The sequence below is a fragment of the Diorhabda sublineata genome, chromosome 7, assembly GCF_026230105.1.
Source record: "Diorhabda sublineata isolate icDioSubl1.1 chromosome 7, icDioSubl1.1, whole genome shotgun sequence".
Lineage (NCBI taxonomy): Eukaryota > Metazoa > Arthropoda > Insecta > Coleoptera > Chrysomelidae > Diorhabda > Diorhabda sublineata.
In genome coordinates, this window is record NC_079480.1 from 25,147,005 (window position 1) to 25,169,215 (window position 22,211).

The 22,211-nt window shown below is 31.8% G+C and overlaps 1 protein-coding gene across 9 annotated transcripts in view; it reads left to right on the forward strand.

Moving 5' to 3' along the window:
• Window positions 1-22,211, forward strand: part of LOC130446940 (teneurin-a) — a 556,419-nt gene that overhangs the window by 434,082 nt on the left and 100,126 nt on the right. For all 9 annotated transcript variants that reach the window (XM_056783483.1, XM_056783489.1, XM_056783488.1 and 6 more), the window contains 3 exons: window positions 13,539-13,715; window positions 19,421-19,648; window positions 21,088-21,273. In XM_056783483.1, the coding sequence (XP_056639461.1) occupies window positions 13,539-13,715; window positions 19,421-19,648; window positions 21,088-21,273 (591 nt within the window). The remainder of the gene's footprint in view (window positions 1-13,538; window positions 13,716-19,420; window positions 19,649-21,087; window positions 21,274-22,211) is intronic.

Genomic DNA, 22,211 nt, shown 5'->3' on the forward strand with positions numbered 1-22,211 from the left:
ATTTTGGACACAATATGTAACGTCTAATCCTAGGGATTCTGATTCGAGTTGATAAATCAGATTTCAAAGTTTTCTATAATTAATTTCGAGTTTGGGGATACAAAATACAAAAAATTAAAGTTATTATTCCATTAAAGTTCTATTAAATCTTGAATAGATATAAAAGTAATAATAAAATAGTTACAGATTACATGAAGGTATCTTCAGAATCTAAAAAAAATTATCTAGATAGATAGATAGCTTTGCAGCTTACGTTGATGTTTCCCTAGGCCTTTGAAAAAGTTTGCCGGAAAGGTCTTCCGTACAAAATGAAAATTAATTCACTTAGTATTGATGAAATCTTGGGTACCACAAGGCATCGCGCTAGAACCAATTCTATATCAGTTTTACACAGTTGATATTCCTACAACAGGCGTCACTACTCTAGTCTAGTTTGTAGATGTTATAAAAACACTTTCTCTGGACTATTATTACGATTAACAACTATTGATTACCCCAATAAGATGTGAAATAACTCTATCAATGCCGGAGCCTAACTTAGAGTAGATAAATATGGCTAAAGAGATTAGAGTTTGTATGCAAAATCATCATAACTCCTTTTTGGAGTCCAACAAACAATACGAACATCATTAAGATACAGTTTTGCAATCTAAATTACTCAGATCGATGTCTTCATGGCTTATTACCTCACGTACTTACATAGCTGTAGACAATCTTATATATTGAAAAAATTGATGATTTCCATTCCGAGTCCGTTCAGGCATTCTACCCAACCGATTTGCTTAATTTTTTTCTTTCAATGAAAGGTATTGATTCACAGATCGGTCATCAACCATCGGATTTCATCTAATTTTCACCATTCTCAAGTTATACTCAAATGCGATTTCCCCCTGTACAGTTCTTATGGGAGTTTTTCACATACACACGTTCTATCCTCAATATCTCAGGTTCTAATATATCTACAGAGTTCGTTTTAGTTCAAAAACACTCGCTGAAATACCTTCTTTCTTTTGAGTTTTTGAACACTTAAATCGGATGAGTTGGAGAGGAGCTAGGCGTGGACATTCAATGTGGAGTTATGGATTTTTGTAGGTTTTTGGCAATTTTTCTACATTCAAAGATCTATATCTCAGGTTCTAATATAGCTACAGAGTTCGTTCTTGTCTATTATAATGATTTCTGATACTTATTTAATGGATTCGGTGCGAGCGAAGCGCGGGTAAAAGCTAGTTAGATAATAAAAAATATGAGAATATCAAGAAGCGGTAATTCTATGTTATTTATCAATTTGTCAAATCAAATTATTGATAATGTTGAAAGAGGCAGATACAAAATGAAAAAATGGATGTTCTATTGCAAAATCTTTCAAAAAGTATCAAAATTTTTTCAACCCTTTTTATAATAAAAAAAACAAAGTGGAACGGGGGAGTGTTTTGAGTGGAGATCATAATCCTAAAAACGATCATGACAATGAGATGAATTAATCAAAATGTATTGATATAAATCCTTCAGAAGTGTTCCAAGTTTCAGTTCAATGCGACGCCGACGTTATAAAGTATATTAAAATCACAATAAAAGATCCCGTGAGTAAAATTTCAAAAGTAAATATTTACTTTTTTAAAAATTTTATTTACTCGATGACTACAACAATAGGTGGTAGAATGAAGACTGACTGTATCTATGAATTAACAAATATTAAATAAATGGAAAGATGCTGAATACAGTAGAGTGTAATTAAATGATAGTTATTATATTAACAGGATGTCCACATACTTGTTAACAGGATGTTTTTACACATGTTTGCTGATAACTTTAGAAAATTATGATCAAGTTTCACTACGAGAAAATAAGTTGTATGAACTGCACTGTCATCACTTTATTATATTGAATTATAGAATTCTACAAGTCTCTATATGACTCGTTCTTAAGCAGGTACTTTTAAAAATGGCGGTTGGTAATGGTATCCGCCATATTTTGAAATTTATAACAAATGTGAATCTATGTGAATCTATGTGAATATAGCTAAAATCACGGTAACTGAATAACTGTTCACTGTATAAACAATGAATTATTAATATTTGGATATAAGTGGAGACGTATTTGTGGTATCGTTGATTTAATTCGTACTAAATAAACTATTCACTATCACAACATATACACATACTAACAATATACTACTTGACGTGTGTTTCTCTAACCAAGTTATCATCTTCAGTGACCTATTATGAACTTAACCTTCCATTAGTCGCGCGTGTATTGCTAAATATTTATTTATGTAATATCTCTAGAAAATGGAGATTTGCAGTAGTTCTCGGCAGATGTATCTCGAAGCCTTTCCTAGAAGTACAATCGGCTGATTTCACTTTTACAACCCCTGGTTACCCTAAACCCGTTCGACCGCCGGATTTGTATCTGCTAGATACAGCGCGACCAAAAGCGGCAGTTTATATTCAGATTTAGTTGGGATAAGTTCTCGTTCATTTCGACGTTTTTTAATTATTCAAACGTAAATTTTATTGTTTTTAAGTGTTTATTTGTTTATTTGGATATACAAAAAATTAAAAGTTAGTTTCATATGTCCCGAAAAAAGGAAAAACCGTAGTCCTTATTTCCAGTTTGCATGTGGCGTCGAACGAAGTGGAAGAAGATGCTTCAAAAAAGCCAAATCATTTTATAACAACACAAAATCCGATGTTGATGTGGTCGACAAGCTTTGCGCTACTTATAATGTTGCTAAATCAACTAAGAGGTGGCCTATGGTAATTTTTTACCATTTACTGAACGTAGCTGGAATCAACTCGCCGGTGATATTTCTTGGAAATAAAAATACGTTTGTCACAAGAAGAAAATATTTGAAAAAATTAGGACTAGCCTTGCTAGACGAACAACTAAAAGTGAGGGCCCAAATAAAAAGTCTTCCACGACAAACCAAAGATTTGCTCAAAAATTACAAAACCTTGGAAGCACAACAAGAAGCTCAAGATGCAACACCTGGACCAAGTAAAAGAAAGGGATGCGAACCATGCTATGTAGAAAATAAGAAAACGTCAGTGTCTGCATATTGTTTTAAAAAATGTGGAATTCATTTATGTATAAATCTCCATACAAATAAGATTTGTAATAAATGTTATAATGAAGAAGCTGAAGAGGGTGATTACTCCGATTAATTTTATAAGTTTGTAAAATATTTTGAATAAATCAACTTTAAACCTAGTTCTGGCGATAACCTAATTAAAATTTTACACATTTTACATATAAAATAATTATTTTTTTTACTTGCAGAAATGTTGAATTAAATGTGGAGAAAAGAAGTATTCATATAAAATTTGCTGTATCAATATATTAAAAATAATAATAACAAGAAAAAATTTATTTGTTATATGTATCTGCTAGATACAACGCGACCAAATACGTTAGAAATACCCGCGCGCCTAATGGAAGGTTAACAACTTTATTGGTGCTTCTATTCATATTGGAGCCTCAGATCGCCTCAGTCCAAATTTTTTATCGATAATTTTATCAACCACTCTATTATCTGAATTTTATCACTCATTGGCTTACTCTTGAACTATGAGAAATATACTTTTTGATAAATGGAATTAACGTTTAAAAATTAAATATATTTCTTTCCAAAATTTTTATGTTTTCTTTGTTGGGCCAGGTACTTCTGGAACCATCCTCGTATGTGCCAATGATAACCACTTCTTTTTGTATTTAAGATACAGTGAAATGTATATTTTCTTCGACAGTCAATGTGTCATCACAGAAGTGATGTATTGTATTGTTTGAACTAACCTATTTCGGATTCTAGTTCCTAGAGTAAGTATCACTCTATTAATGAACACTAACATCAATTGAAGCAATAAATTTCCCTTGTATTATCAGTAGGCTTCGATACTTGTAATGATTTTTTAAGGGATTTGTTTTGATAATCCTCAATTGAATGCTTTTGTCAAATATATAAATAGTTAATCATCCAACAAGTGGAAAAAGTAGTACTTTTTTCACGGGTAGGACGGCAATTCCTACAAGTGAAAAAAGTTACTGCACTCACGAGTTTCACACAAATTTTTTGTACATCCGTAGACTTAAGAAAATTGGACAAAACTTTTATCAATTTTCATTTTGTAATAGTAATATCCAAAGTACAACTGAGAGCATCATTAATTTAAAGTGAAGAAGAATATACATTACTATTAGTACTTGAATTGGCAACATTTAACGAGTTCAAAGAAATAACATGGTTTATAGTTGTAATAGTGTTTAATGAATTATTGGTAAGGTCGCGAACATTTTCAATGTTGCTTGAAGTTGTTTCCGTTAAAATTGTCACAGCGAAATCCATTTTGTTTTTTATTGAGTCGTTTACTCAACCCTCTGCAATTGTGTTGGATTTTCACCCACCGTGCTTCTTTAGTTGAATTATATCACCACCGGAATCCACTAATAGAGACTCCGAAGAGCGGCGAAATGTCTGCCCAGTGTAGTTTTTTGGATTAGGTAAATTCAAATATGTTGCGATAAGCGAGGGAATTTTCAAAATGTATTGATACCTACAACTTGTGTTTTGCATTTTCCATTTCTATATTGCAAAAAGGGTAATTTTATACTTTCGCAGTCCCCTCGTTTACGAAAATCGAAAAATCATCGGATTTCGATGAATTTTTTTTAAAATATGGAAATGAAACCTTATATTGGTTAGCTTAGGTTGGGTTAGGGGGTGTTAGGTGGATTTTTCCATTAATGAAAATTTTAAATTTTTCAAAGTTAACTTCTGATATTGTACACTTAATTACAATAAGTGATTTTAAGAATGTTTTTGTTCACATAACTTGAATGATTACTTAATAAAAAAGGTATAAACTATTATTCGTGAGAAAAGGTCAATTTTTAAAGAAATTGTTATTATTTTTAATTGTAAAAACATAATAAATCAACATTTTTATATAAATTTTTTTTCAATCTATTCTTTTTTTGTGTAGATTATTAAAAAAATATAGAAAAATTTCATTTGATTATTTGGGAAAAGTTATCATCATTTATACATGAATGAGTGCATTTTCATGAACATTTAAAGCCCTGAAACCAATATTTTTCCATTTTTTTTATTCTTATAATTTGTTCCGTAAATAATCCGTCGTGACACGAAGACATCCATATTTTTTACTTTGTTCCAAAGTAAGATAGTAACACTTCTTCTTTGAAGCTGTTTATGCCTTTTTTAGTACGCCACTCCATAAAAGAATTATATTCCATTAAATACTGTTCCCTGGATTTCTCAGGGAGATGATTCATAATCGCTGTTGTTGCCGATTCAACAACATCTTCTGGTGTGCAGTTTAAACTTTCTTCTATTACTCCATCACTAATAATAATACTACACTCTTTCTAATTAGACACAAAACGGCTTTTCTTCAAAGAATATCAAAAACATATTATCAGAGAAACCAATTGACAATTTTTATAAAACAATTTCATAATCGTGTTGAAAAATAACACGTTACGGCACTTTTTTTAAGCAAAAGCGTAAAAAAAATGAACCGCTACGGTACTTTTTTGACACTTTTTGACCAATTTAGAAATTACATTCTTTATGAATCCAAATGAATGAAAAAAAACCGTGATTAATATAACGGACGTAGAAAAAACCCATTAGAAGCACAGAAATATAAATTTTTAAACGATTTTATGAACTTGTTTGTTCATTTTCAATATTTGCTTCTTGTTTCGTCAAACAACTTTTCGGTTCAACGTAAAAACATAAAATGAAAACTGAAGTATTTATCTATCCTCCCTTTCGCGTGTAATTTAAAGACATGGTTGAAAAGGCGCAGCGCCACTCCTTCCTCCTACTCCTTTATAAATTAATCCTCAGAAGATAAGTGAGTTTGAAATTAGTTTTTCCTTACCTTCTCTGGCCTTATGCCGGAATCGTGTTAAGAAAAATACCGCAGCATAACTTTGTAGGCACTCCGCCAAGACAAATACTTTTAAATTAGAATCAAGTAGTTATCGGAAACAATTACGAAGTTTCGAAAAGGTTTAAAGCTTATTCCTTAGCTGGTTGGGGTTATAGCCATTTTTTTCTCGCTTCTGCAAACAACTACAAGTTTAAATTAAAAAATAATTAATTTTGAGGAGATATTTCAATTACACAAAATGAGAGAATCGTTTTGAGACAGTATCCTTTGTAGCCTTACAATGGTTGTCGCGTCGTAATCAAACCAGAAACCTAAAAAAATCATTAATTGAGACTTTCCATACTAGTTAATAAGGAGTTTTGAGAAAATATGAGTAGTGGAGAGCGATATATTCCAGAAACAACAGTATACAAGGATTTATCAACTGAAAAAATACCAAAATTGCTTCATCGTAAAGTTTGATGCACTCCAATAACGGTTTATTTGATTTTAAACTTGATACCAATTATCCTGATTTCCAAATATAATTTTTTATTCCTTTTAGCTTTTTATAACAACCTCCATTTATTTAAAATAAAATAAAAAGTTAATTTGCTCACAAGATAATCAATATATACATATATAGCGTGGGTTCTACAGCTTCCATTTTATATTTTGTACGACACACTTTTCTATCTATCCTCTATCTTTCATAATCTGTTCAATTTCTTCACTCGAGGTTCTTGATGGTCTTCATCGTCTTTTTGTATTCTGCGGTTGATACATCAAAGCTTCCTTCGGCCACCTTTTTTGATCCATCATTATCACCGTACCAGAGCAGTTGCTTAGTCTATATTCTCTTTGAACTTGTGTTTACTCGACCTGTTCTTCGTCGTATATCTCCAATTAGTTCTGGACATCCTACACGATCTTCTCAAGTAGTCCATTTCCACAGCCTCAATAATTTTCTCCTCTCCAGCACTGGGCTCCACTATGAGGTGTAAATTGTCATTTTTGTGTTGAGTTTGAATTTTTTTAAAAAAGCAGTATAAGTTAGTTCATTATAATTATTTAAAGCTACGTTTCAATTTAAATTGAATGAAATTCTAAGGCAGCTTTCTCATTATACTCATGATTCCAGAGGATATAACTTTGTACCACTAGAAATCAAGTTTTATTAGTTAGAAGCACACATTGAAACGTGAAATTGTTTAAATAGCTTATTCGAAAACTGTTTGTTTTAGCATATTAAATATTCAAAATGTTCTAACAATAACTTGTTTGCGATTACCTAAAAGTTTCATCCAACTTTATATAAAGCTTGAGGTTATTTTGTGTATTTAGTCAAATGTTCTCTGTATAATAACCACTACAATAGATTATGGTGAGCAATTTGGCGTCTAGACAATTGCTTCTGAATATTCTAATAATACAATCACAGTTTTCAGCTCAATTTTTCTAGCATGATACGAACAAAATTAGCTAATGTAAAATCACTAGAATTGGAACTCAAAATACATACTACTTGATATTGTAAAAGCAAAACTATACACTCTATATATAAAAATTGTCTTCACAATAGCAAAACCACGTTAAGGATAAAACTAACTTCCTTTTCTAACATTCTAAAGGACATAGAGACACATTTATTCCCTTTTTTCTGCTTGATTTGAGTTTTATTGTGATTTAACTCTTCCTCAATGGTCTTTCCAACATTTAGGTGATTGTCTTCAGTAGAATTTGTTACCATAAGAGGGTTTTCAAGGTTTTTATAACAGAAGTAAGAATTTTTTTGGTCCTTTCAAACAATTGTTCGATATATAATTGAATATAACAAGTAGTGGCGTTTAATTTTTCTTCGTGTTCTAACTGTAATAAAAGTTAATAGAACCTCCAGTAGCATCGTTAATCTTTCAAATCTTGGACTTCCTACCTTATTTCTTGTTGATACATATATTTTGAATCTATATTTCAAGCGTTACAATCGACAATACACAATTCTTGCTAAAAATCAATCTATATCTGGAATAGTTTTGTTTAAACACTTTTTCCAGTAAATTTATCAGGTACTTCCAGTTTATAGATCCACGTGTGACCTAACAGATTTTGCTAGATTCAGCTCGTACCTTTTTTAAAAATAAACAATTTTCCTAAAAGAAAATAAGTTTCTGACAATGTTTTTGACATTGAGAAATCCATAAAAAAGCGAATGAGTGCGTGCCTATCAAGGGCATTCATTTTTCCTCTTTGTCATTTACCTTTCACTAATTTATAAAAATTGAACAAATAAATTGGAGAGGAAATGGAGAATTAGAAAATTGTACAATTAGTACAATCACTGATAATTGAGATATTCACTTTGTTTGTTTTTATAAGATATTTTTGTTTTGTTTTTATGCAACAAGCATTTACTATAATCATGAAAATTTCTCAATTTTTTATTTCTAACATTATTTTTATCAAAAACGTCCACTTTTTCCCCATAAAAAGACATATGTCGTCAAATATAGTCGTGATTTGATACTGTATTGTTTTAAGTGGTTCTCCTACAACATAAGACATTTTAGTAGCGAATAAGTTCAATAAAGCTGTTTAACAATAAAAGAATTTCTTAGAACTTTTGATATATTAATGCATCTAAATGTTCTTGATTTTAGGTCTCTTCTATTCTAAAATTAGTATTTTCAATAGTTTTTGGAAGAATGATCGAATTTGAAGTTTTGACTTTTCTTTAAGTCTTTGTCAAAATACGATATTGACATTATGAACATCAAAATAAGAATAAAATCAAAATAGAAAATGTTCTACTAGGAATAGTTATTTTCCTAACAAGTGCAGAAAGTTATACTTTCCCGCACGCGACTGCAGTTGTCCCGAACGACTCGGAGCGGAGTTCGGGCAAGCGGTCAAGTGCGGGAAAGACAATTTACGCATGAGTTAGGAACATTATTTTTTTTTACGACCGTATATACAAAAAAAGTATACCAACCCGTTTTTCAAAAATTATTTTATTCCAACAAACATAATAATATACAAAACTTTAACTAAAAACTACTAATTATTATAAATATTAATATTGAAAACACAATTTGTTGTATTCTGTAGACCGGTAAGAATTGCCGGTCCAGTGGAGTTATTTGGTTTCAACTGGAAGGTAGATGACGTCGATGAGGATGGCATCGGTTGCAGGTCGCATAAAGATGACGATGACGGCAACGGTTTTAAGTCATTTGGCAGGTAACAGCTCGGAATTAGTTTCATTTGCAGCCTTCAAAATAGCTTCGGGAAGTTCTTCGTCGAATGAATCCATTAATATTATTGTATCGGATTTGGTTTAATGTGGTTTAATTTACAAGAAGATTTCACATATTCGGTCACTTTCAAGACGTTTTGAACAACTTTGACGTTTTAGTAACAATTACAAGGTTATATAAAAAATATCTGTATTATTTCATATTTTCAAAAAATTAAAAATGCTACAAAAAGCTAGAAAAAGTTTAAATTTTATTTGATGGACTATTTCGTAAATATTTATTTACCTGTAGTAACAATAGTTATAATCTCAGAAGTAAAAAACTATCTAATAAGGTCAAAATTTGTATAATTTTACTTTCCCGCACTAGTGCGGGAAAGTGAAACTCAAAACTAAAATGCGTGTGGGAAAGTGGGTTAAAACGCACGGTCGTAGAAAAAATTATTTTCTTCTTTAGTCCTTACATCTCAAATATGTAGCAGTACTTAATCAATCAAATTCTTTGTAGTATTATTAGAATTTACAAAGTAGAGCTATGAATTTTACCTAAATTATTTAAGTCTTTTTATTATTCATAAGAACGAAAAAGCTATAGATCATTTGATTGATTAAGTACTGCTACATATTTGAACTGAGGACTAAGGAAGAATTGATTTTTCTTGGTAGAACATTTTCTATTTTGATTTTACTCTTATTTTGATGTTCATAATGTCAATATCATATTTTGATAAAGACTTAAAGAAAAGTAGAAACATCAAATTTCATCTTTCTTCCAAAATATATTGAAAAACTAATTTTAAAAATAAGAGACTTAAAACAAAAACATTTAGACGCATTAATACAATGAAAGAGTATACATTGCTACAAATTATTCCAACATAATGCAAAAAATAATTGATAATTTCTGTGATTTAAATAAACGGGGACTAAACAAAAATATTTCACATAGTGACATAAATACTTTTGTTGACTCTTTGTTCTCTATTAACCCGTCAATATTTTGTTCATAATCAGATTGGCATTTTATAGTCTTGAACATCATTTAAAACCGTCTTCAATGTTTCTACAACCACATAACATGCAATTCAAGATTCAAGATTCAAGATTCCTGTAGTTACAGCTATAATTAAACAAGAAAGGCATTCTTGTAATATGAAAAAATATTTGTACGTTTATTATTATGATGTGAATTTCTAGAAATGATTCACAAACATAGAATCAAGAAACCCATAAATCAAAAATGATCAAAAAATTTCTGCATGGCTTAATAATTCATCAAGTTTGAGGTTACGTTAGGGTTAATTGCTACAAACGGCGTAAAACTTTTATAGAAATTGTTGTTCAAAAATTTAAAAGTTATACAAAAATTATACCAAGGTTATTTGAATCAATTTTTTCATTGATATACTTATAATCCCGAACAGGCTTGTTTGGTAATTTTTTTAAATATTATTTCTTTAGCAGATTTGGTATCCATGTAATATCCTACATAAAAACTCAACGTCTTCTCCAATTTGCCCAATTGATACTTCAAAAATGAGATAATATCGACATAAATTGTTTTTTGAAACATATGTATTTAATAAATAGTAATATCGAAATTCTATATCAATTAACATGAGTCATTTTTCAATATTCCTTCATATTATATTATTGTTGGCGACAAAGTAATGTAGTATGAAATAAAACACTTCTTCAGTTTTGCACAATCACCTTTTGCCATCTTCCTTTCAGCTTCATGATTCCGCGCCCATATATAACTGGTCCTTATAGCAAAAAACTGCACCAGGTGCGATTGAAGGTCAACGTCATTTGTGAAAATTTGACTATTCAAAGAATTCTGCAAACTTCGAAATGAATAGTGATCAGATGGTGCCAGGTCAGGGTTGTATGGGGTATGTGCCAAGCTCCAATAGTTTCCCACGAGTTGCGAAAGATGTGTGAGGCCTCGTGGTGGAGCACTAAACTAACTAAAATAATCAGAATTGTTCGTTTGGTTCCTTATAAGCAGCTCAAAACACACAACAACTTTGAAATCCCACTCTACTGACTGCATGAGCTTTTTTTGTTGTTTTTAGCTTTCGATGTGATTTGTGGTGGTTCATCCTATTTGCTCCATGATCTTTTTCGAACTAAGTTAATGTACAGGGCTCATTTTTCATCTCCAGAGATGATTATTTTCAATAAAGAATCGGTTTGTGTTGAAAATTTCTTTCAATTACCCCAAAGTACCCAAATATCAGGCTTCGTAACTAGCCCAAGACATTTTAAGTCTTTTTCAATTATTGTTTGCTATACATGTAGCCTCTTTGTAACCTCTTGAATAGTTACATGATGATTCTATTCAATTATTCAACTTCTGTAGGCCAACCAGAACCTTCATCTTTGAGGGCAAAATCTCCAGAACGGAATACCAATTCTGAAACGTGCGGTTGTTAAGCAATCAGCACAATAAAATTCCCATATTACTTGCTCGACAAACGGCAAAGTACAGTACTAACATAATTTATTAGAAAAATAAAGCAAAGCTTTCTATCATCGAGAAGAGAACGTTACCAACCTAATATTCTAGATAAATCGTCTTGATTCAATGCCTCTTATGATAAAAAGTAGGAAAATATTGGCATTCCTAACTTTTTCGGTCTCTATTAGAATATGACCTAATTTAACCAGTCAATATATCGAAATTTCAATTTTTCTTGTTCTTGTTCTTTCAACAATTTCTTTTTTCGAAAATGGAATGAAATCAAGACGATACATCAAAAAAACATATATAAAGGTTTAGAATATATAAGAATATATTAAAAAAATTCAGTTTAATATTTTATTACCACGAACTGATAACCACCTTCTACTTTTTCTTTTCACGAATCAACTTCACTCACTCTTATTTATTTTTTGTCATAGTTATTATTTGATGCTAGGTTTTCCTTATTTTTCCCAATATTTTTCTTGATACCAAGTTTCCTATGGTCTACCTCTCTGTTATTTGATACTTCTTCTCATATAGCTTCAGCTGGTCTCATACTCAACAATCCACCTACTATAAAACCTTGTAACGTATTGTTTGTTATAGTTATTGTATAATTTTGTGTTCGTTACTCCATTTTCTTCAAGTACTTCATCTCTTGTTCTGTTTTTCAGAACTAGCTTTCAGTTCCATATGTTAATATTGGTGGATATAGTGTTGTAATACCGTCATTATGGTTTTCCTCCTAATTTATGATGTGTGATCTATTGATTGATAGAACTCTGTACAAGAGGGTATTACATTTTGAAAAGCTGTAAATAAATAAAACGGACCTAAAACGATGAATTATCAACAAAATAGTGAAGTATTTCTGAACAAATCGTTGCCTATTTTCTCGGAATAATTGGACATGTCGCCTCCGTTACATTAGTGCAACAATAAACGTTCAATTCTGAATATTGCACCAGTATTTGTTTACCAGAAGTATTAGAAAATCAGGGAAACCTTGAATGACTCTCCACTACGTTAATGTGAGCTCTCACATATCAAATCAAACAAAACCGTTTGTGAACAGTGAAAACATCGAATTGATGCGTCATCCGCCGTACTTTTTGGCCCCTTGGCCTCCAATGATTTTTTCTTATTCCCGCATGGGCAGTTCCACTCGCATACATTTGATATTGCATGAAAATTGGACTGCCAAATAGATTTATTAGCGTTGGATACCGTATAATTCGACAATCATTCAAAAAAAAGCTCGTGTCGATTGGTGCGAAGAAATCCTGATAAAAATTAATCACGGTACTTCAATAGACGTCTTAAACATCGTAACAGGCGACGAGTCATGGATATTAATCCAAAACTAAACAACAATGGACTCTATGAAGCTTCCAAGACGAGCCAAATCCAATAAAAGTTGTTCGAGCTCGAAGCACTTCGAAGCAAATGGTGCATGCGGCTCCCACAGTACAGTACAGTCCTTTTTGGCACTCTAAAATTTCTTATTATTCAGATCAAATATAAATTGCGAAGTCAACGTTTTCCTACACCTGAAGAAGTGGTTAATACGTTCAAATAACATGTTTGGAGGTACCTCAATCGCAATTGGTTCAAACGAATGCAAAAGTTTATTCATCTCAATGCGAAATATTTTGAAAAACAATATCCAATTATGAATATTTGTTTTCAATTATCTATATATAAATTTAAATAGCAGCCCTCGTACCATCATCTTTCAAAATGACCAATGCAACGTTCTCTATATAATTTCATAGATTTGGTTATTGATTAGTTTTGTTGTTTACTATATAATATTTAGAAATGAACAATAACAGATATTACTTTTACCTATTTTCACATTGCAAATAAACTTTTTCTATTCAAACAAACAAACTAAACTCCACGTTATTTCCAGGTGTTTGTCCGGTGTTATGTTCGGGGCACGGGCAATACGGCGGCGGGCTCTGCCACTGCGAACAGAGCTGGAAGGGGCCAGAATGCGATATCCCCGAGACAGACTGCCGCATCGCAGACTGTTCGGGTCACGGGCAGTGCGTGAGGGGCTCCTGTCACTGCAAACCCGGATGGAAAGGTAAGAGAACGAGATTTATAGGTAGCCATTCGTGTAAATTGAGGCCTCTAGCCTCCGAATAAAAACCAAAAGGTTTTTAGTAAGGGTGGCGATAGGCGAGGAACGAAAGTCATTTATTTTGAAAAATAAATCTACACGATTTAAGATACACGCGCAAGTGAGCCGGCACGTCTCGCAAACAACAAACATATATGATTGCGGTCAATTCGAGGCTTATGAGCTACTATAAAGTAACGTTTTATATTAATATTGTTCCTGAAAATTGATTAAACATATATTTCCGCAATGGCTATCTTTTCCTCGAGTTATATTTTAAAAAAGAAGCATTTTATTACATCATATGAATGAATTTGACTTATTCTTGTCTATTGTCAATTGTAAACTCTTGAAAACGTTCTCTAGAATCTTCCAAAAAATTCTAAAACACATCAGAATAATGTACTCAATCGAAATGTCCAGCATTCTTTTCTGTTGTATAATCTTATATTATACATTTCCTTAAAATTAATCATCAGAAAAAGAGAATTAGTTGGATGTTAAGGAAACAAAATATGATTGTCTAAATAAACTTGATATAATGGTATCAAAAACATAGGAGTGAAAAGTATCTCAATAGATTTCCCTTGCAGTAATCAAAGCATGACATCTGTTAGGCAAGCTGATAATGATTTCAACGATTTCCAGTTGGTTAATGATGGTTCAGAGATTAGAAATACATTCAAATGTTTCGTATGAAATGATCCTTCAGAAGACTGCGCAGGTCATGGTGAAACATTAAGTCACGTATTTTTGTAGACGATCATTATCTTGTCTGAGGTGGATTTTTGGGCTGAGTAGTGAGATATAAGGGATCCCAGAATGTCACTATAACTGGCAGTATACAAATAGCCCTCCAGTAGATAGAGGTTAGTTCTCAATACGAATACCACCTCCTAGACAGTGTCAAGACGTTTCAGATTTCTAAATCGTCTACACACATGAGTTAGATGTTTACCAGGATGAAAACAAGGAGACACTTCTCGGAGAATAGTACAAAATGTTAATATTGATGTCTTCAGTTCAAGTATTCGTGTTCCCATACTAATTTTATACTGCAATTGCTTTTAGTTGATAGAGGTACCCAAAACGATCTACGACCTGTTCCTCACACTTATACGGTGTAGCTCACTTACCGAAAATTCACCCGTTCTCTGATATTCAATCTGCTCCTTTTTTATTAATAAGGTTTTGGCGACACTTAAGCTTTTTTAGACGAGATATGACGAGAAAAACGCGATCAGAAGCTTCTGTACAATTCCCATAGTCCAGGATATTTGTCCGTTATTTATACATGCAGCCAAAATTTTAATGTCATCATTAGTGCTAAGCTCGTGTAGCTGGTCTTAACTTTCGTTTCATCAAATGGATTTATGATCCATAGTGATATTTCTATCGACAGAATATCTTCAAATCAATGTTAATCGTACGTATGAATATCTTCATCAAAGCATTTGACTTGCACTTGTGACTAGTTTGAAAATTGTAAAAATTTCAATTTACAAAGGAAAACTGAATTGACTCTCTTCGTTTTCATCAAATTGAGGCTGTCCCCTTATAATTGTAAGTTGAGGATATTAAATTTCTTAAACACATCTGTTATAAACGCGATGTTTGCTTTAAAATTGATCTTGTTTCCTTTTCAATCGGCATCTTCACTTTCCAGAAACTCTAAGACTGAGTCAAAAAGTAAATAAAATCTCCATAAACATGCACCGACCACCAAATTACTTCGGTATGTATCAGCAATAGTTGGAAGTCTTCATCATTTTCATCACACAATTGTGCTGCATCAAATGCATTGCTTCTTATTTTGTCACAAATTGAATCGATTGGTGCAATCTATCACTCAAATTTTTTGCTTCTAAATGTTGACGGTGGATAACACACTGAATGGCAATTCTTTTAAGATGGCTTATGGTATATGGTTTTTTTGCTATAAGTAATAATATATTGTAGGCCATCATCGTTACTTTTAGACGTTGAAGTGGTGGGTTTCTTTCCATATTTTTCCTTCAATGATTGTAAATCTTCCAAATCTTCTCCTATTTTATCAGCATGACACTTTATTAAGCGATATTTCAGCTTTGATAGTTTCATAGAGTCATTGCTTGAAATTTTGGGAATCGCGAGGTTAAAGCTAATCTGGAAGACAATATTGTCTTCTTAAGGATAAAGTTAACGCATTAGCTTTACTAAACACCAAAATACAAAGGTAGAGCCGATGAGCAGTGTTGTGTAAAGATTCTGATAAGTTAGTGTAAGACTTGAAAGCAACCATATATATGAAACAATGTCATCAGCCAAAAAAAAAAATAAGAACTGGAGGAAATTGAGCTTGATAATACAAATATTGATCAAATTTTGTAGTACGGTCAATCCAGTTTATCCAGAGACATTTTACCGTACATTTACAAGCTCTAAGAATAGTTACTGAAGTACAGCGAATCATTTTAATTAACCAGATAAATCTTATTTAACACCGAGGTGGTTTTTTGTTTATATATGTAGAGAAGTTGAAAATAAATTTCGAAAATATCCTTTACACTGTTTAGTATATGTAAATATGTATTTGATAAAACGAAACTATGTGGTTCTGGTATTGAGAGAAACGATATAAGCATTATTGATACGGAAATTTTTTCTTATTTTCCATTGGGGACACCGTCTGGAATGAAAACATCTAGGAGACAAATTCAATTTTCAATGTTTGAAAAAGCATCCTCAAGCTCGTAATTTATCTCTAGAATAGTCTAGAGTATGCCCGTGAATATTTTAGGAAGAGCTACAATAAACAGTAATCTACATTCTACCTCGTCATAAAATTCTAGTTTAGGTTTAGGATAGCATTCAACTGAAAATGAGATCTAATTATCCCCTCGGAGTTGGGTTTATTTTATCTTTGTTTTCCTTGTAAGTTTATTATTTCCCGTCATGGGAGTCGGAAGTTAGACATAACAGAATTATTATTCTAGGAGTAGGAACGAGTCGGGTGTTTTCTTTGACTGAGGGTGTATAATGAGGAAAAGAGAGACCGAATAGTACGATTGTTATTGTTGATGTTCGAAAGGAAAATCAAGGTATTTTCAATAACATTCACTGTCCAGCCCTCAAACCTCAGAAGGAAACAATTATTTAAATTGTGACATTTTGGGAAAATTAATTGTCTTAAGTATGTTTTTTTTTCTTATTTTCGTGTATAAGTCTTGATACGTATCAGTATAACTGTTATTTACCATAGAAGCTAAAAAAAATAGTACATTATGTTACTAGGAATAGAAGGCTATCATTACTGTTGAGCCCAGATCCTTGGGCAAACTGGTCGAAACATATAATGGATCTTCTACTTCGAGTGACTTATAGATACTATTTTTTCTTTACAATACACTTTTCAAAACTGACAGACATCAAATTGAATAAAAATAAATTCCTGCCTACTTGGTTACCACGCCCATAATAAGACGTTGCTATCATTTCTCATTATTTTGTTACCAGTACAATAATGAGCGTCCATTATTTTACTAGTGAAATAATAGGTTATTTCCACGATCTGTCTTTCCGAAAATAATTAATATCAGATATTAATATTAGATGGAAGAAAAAAATATTTTTTCTGCTGCTGGGCGTAAAGTACTTTAGTTACATTTTCACTTTAGACACACAAGTGCCTGAAACTTTACGCAGTAGTGCGTAAATAAAATTATCATCAAGATGTCCGTAGCGTAATGGCTAGAGTACAAAGCTCATATACGGAAGGTCCCAGGTTCAAGTCGCGCTCATTTCAATGTTTGAATTTTTAGTAGGCAAATTTTATAAATTTACTTCAATATTAACATTGTTACCAATTGAATTAATCTACTGTTTTGTTAATTCTTTCTTGACTGAATGTGCAAAATATCAAAAAATATTGTAGTCATTTCGTATGTGAAGGCATTTTTTCGACTCATGTCCCATTCGCCTGTGGCTTATACTCATTCTTATTCGTCGAAAAAAGGGTTGTTTATACACTTGTTATATAAATAACTATTTTTCCATCACCATAGTTTTTGCTAATACAATAATTGGTGAAATATGTCACCACTGTAATAATTGTCGATTTAATCAGTGTAATGTTCGAATCGATTCTTTCCTGAAAGTAGAAAGGCAGCTGCTGTTACCAATGCCAAAATGGCATCGGGGTTATTCGTTACCCTTTGAGTGAAGAAAAATAGGCTGTTGGTCCCAGCGGAAAGGAAATCTTTATGGTGTCACTAAGTTTACTACAAAAGCGCTGTGGTTCCCAAGGGCAAGGCCTGGTCGAGGTGCTCGGTGTACCACGTTGAGAATCTCCGTTTTTATCTGCACCTATTTCATCATCGGCAGCTGGATAGTTTACCCTTCAAAAAAAGTGTGCCTAGGCTAGAGAGGAATAAGAACTATATTGTAGTAATAGAAGAATAAATGAAATTACAATTGAGTCAAAATAATTGGAATAAAAACGAGATATGAAATTTTAATAATAGCAAAATATGAATTCAATATTCAAAAATTTTATTTATCTTGAATTGAATTTTACAACCAGTCCGTTAGGGGCAGAATCGCAATTTTCTATATAAATATATAACATGGATCAAACTCCTCATTGCGCAACAAACATTTAACTAGATCAGTTTTCACTTTAAAACTAAAATAAATTCATATTTAGCACAGATTAAAATTATTTGTTTAACAACTAGAAATTATTCATATTCCGATTATTACTTTTATTTGAGAAGTCTTAGCTCTTCGTTATTAACAGTAAAATATTGGGTAGCAAAGTTTATATGAGGCTGTACGACCTGCGAAGACCAGTATCGGCAGTGGTCGACCAAATGATGTGACAACTCCAGAAATGTTTAAGAAAATCTTGGTTGGATGGGTTCCTCCTTTGCTCACAATCAATGGAACAAAAACTTTGCTGAAGAGAACGATGGACAATGACACTGGAAATTGTTGGAAAATAACAAGGATTTATCTCTGGAAGTTACGAATACTACAATACAACTAAAAGGGGGCCACGAGAACATTCACAGAGGCCACACTAGAAGTCATTCTAAAGCTTCGATCTCTCCACATATTATTGGAATTTGTGACCAAAAACTACAATTTAGAATGCTCACAGTAGGAGTCATCAGGAATAAGCTGGAACTTCCTCTAGAAACTTCAACAATTCTGGGACATTCCAAGATGTAAGAAGCCCAAACTTTTCTTGGTTGCCAATATCAAGACTAAAGTGAAGTTCGTAAGCCTGTATCACAAGAAGAGTGAAATAATTTGAAAATATAGTATAGGATTCAGAAAACTTACTGGTGATTTACGATTGAACCTCACTTCATATTAAAACACATTACAAAGAAATAAAACTTCTCATGGCACATTTGCCATGTTTATCAGCAATTAGAACGAAACGTCAGAATTATTATCTCCTAAAAAATCCATTATTTATCAGAAGAGACCTAAAATCATGTTAATTTATTCATGAGAGGGTTGAGAATGAATTGATATCTTCATAAAAAAAACGTCTCTCCCTTAATTTAAGAATCATGCACCAGCATCTCCTTATAACCATATGAATACTACCTAATAATGGAATGAACTTATCCAAAACTTATAATCAAATGTATTGAATGAAAACATTACTTTTTTTTCAGGAGAAGGATGTGAAGAGCCCGATTGTGAGGATCCTACTTGTTCAGAACACGGCGCTTGTGTACATGGACAATGTTACTGCAAAGCGGGTTGGAAAGGGACTCATTGCAACATTATCGATGAACAAGTTCATAAGTGTTTGCCTACGTGCTCTGATCATGGAGTCTACGATTTAGAAGCGGCAAAATGTGTTTGTAACAGGCACTGGACCGGACCAGATTGCTCTCAAGGTAAAAGACCGTGTTTTTATTGTTTACCCTCGTGATAATAGAACGTTCTTTTTTCTCTAAATTCCCAATAAACGTATAGATAATATGATTATCAAATATAATCACTTATCTAGAAAAGAAGAGGAATACATTTTTAAATTAATTCGTGATTAGGCTCAACTTTTTTTGAAAATCTGAAATAAAACTCGAATTCGTTTTAATCAGTTAACATAGAGTGAAACCTTTAGGAGTAATCAGTTTTTTATAATTAGTTTTGTAATAATTCCTTTCTAATTCAAAGTATTGAGAAGTAAGAAGAAAATAAAGTTTCAAGTTGTCATAGCCATGGGCTCGCCATGTGGTGGTGTACATTACTACATTACTACATTACTACATTACTACATTATTACATTACTACATTACTACATTACTACATTACTACATTACTACATTACTACATTACTACATTACTACATTACTACATTACTACATTACTACATTACTACATTACTACATTACTACATTACTACATTACTACATTACTACATTACTACATTACTACATTACTACATTACTACATTACTACATTACTACATTACTACATTACTACATTACTACATTACTACATTACTACATTACTACATTACTACATTACTACATTACTACATTACTACATTACTACATTACTACATTACTACATTACTACATTACTACATTACTACATTACTACATTACTACATTACTACATTACTACATTACTACATTACTACATTACTACATTACTACATTACTACATTACTACATTACTACATTACTACATTACTACATTACTACATTACTACATTACTACATTACTACATTACTACATTATTACATTACTACATTACTACATTACTACATTACTACATTACTACATTACTACATTACTACATTACTACATTACTACATTACTACATTACTACATTACTACATTACTACATTACTACATTACTACATTACTACATTACTACATTACTACATTACTACATTACTACATTACTACATTACTACATTACTACATTACTACATTACTACATTACTACATTACTACATTACTACATTACTACATTACTACATTACTACATTACTACATTACTACATTACTACATTACTACATTACTACATTACTACATTACTACATTACTACATTACTACATTACTACATTACTACATTACTACATTACTACATTACTACATTACTACATTACTACATTACTACATTTTTATTTCAATTATGAACTCGATTAGATTCTTATATAGTCTATTCTTGCAAAAACCCGTACTTTGGTAAAATTGTTTCCCATCCCTATTCAGACATAGTTCACCCCCTGTTGTTATATAAATATTATTTTAAGTGTGAATTAGAATTTGACATTTTACTTCACACCTACGAATGATATTAATCTTATTGTTTATGTCAGCTCTTTGTAATTTGGATTGCGGACCTCATGGTAAATGTGATACCGGAAAATGTCGGTGTGATCCAGGTTGGACGGGTCCCAAATGCGAACAATTACCTTGTGACGTTCGATGTCAAGAACACGGTCAATGCAGAAACGGTACTTGTGTGTGTTCTCAAGGATGGAATGGACGCCACTGCACTTTACGTGAGCATTCTTTTTTGTTTTTATATATCTATTCATATTTAGAAAAGTTCTTCGCACTTAATACTGAAATCTAGTTTGTTCTTAATATAAATAATAGTGTATTATACACCAGGATAGTGCTGACTATCATTTTTGACCAACCACCTAGATTAGGGTGCGAGATCTATGAATGTCTTCACCATCTTGGTAGCAAGTGGAAATTCATTTACTTTTCACAAAAATATTATAAATAGGCAACCTGTCATTTGAACAGAATATTTTTCACTTGATGTTTTCTGATAATGAGTTAACTTTTAACTCCGATAAAATCACATAATTTGGACATTAGCACCTTTGATACTTTAAAAAACTGGTATGACAATAAAAATTTACCTGTGATTCATAACACCAAGAAATTTCCAGTTTGTGTTCTCATTATTCCATATTGAGAACCATGCATTTGCTGAGAGAACATCGACAATTAAAAATTTCTCAAATTAGTAAGTTATCTCTAACAGGCTCAATGCCAATTACAAACCTGAGAAGTCTTCTGTGGAGGATATCATAACATTTTTAAGACAATCGTTGTTATTATTATTAGAACTAACAAAACTTGCCCATCACGAAAATTTGTGATTATGGACCCTCTATGGATACAAAAAATTAAAATATATTTATATATATTATATATTAGTTTGACGTCTACTATTTGTTTGTATATGTATGTTATTTACTGGTAACATAAATTAACAATTCCACCTGTTCATGATATGGGATACCCTCTTCTTTTTTGTCAACAGCGTATAGAGTAAAGAGCCCTGAGTATTCTATACTAGATGTCTGTGCTTTATAAAAAGATAGTAGTAGTACTAATAATAATAGAAAAAGCACGGGAAAAGGAGGTGAATAGGAGAAAAACCAATTATTGGGACAACCTACATGGTCTGAGACAGGTAAAG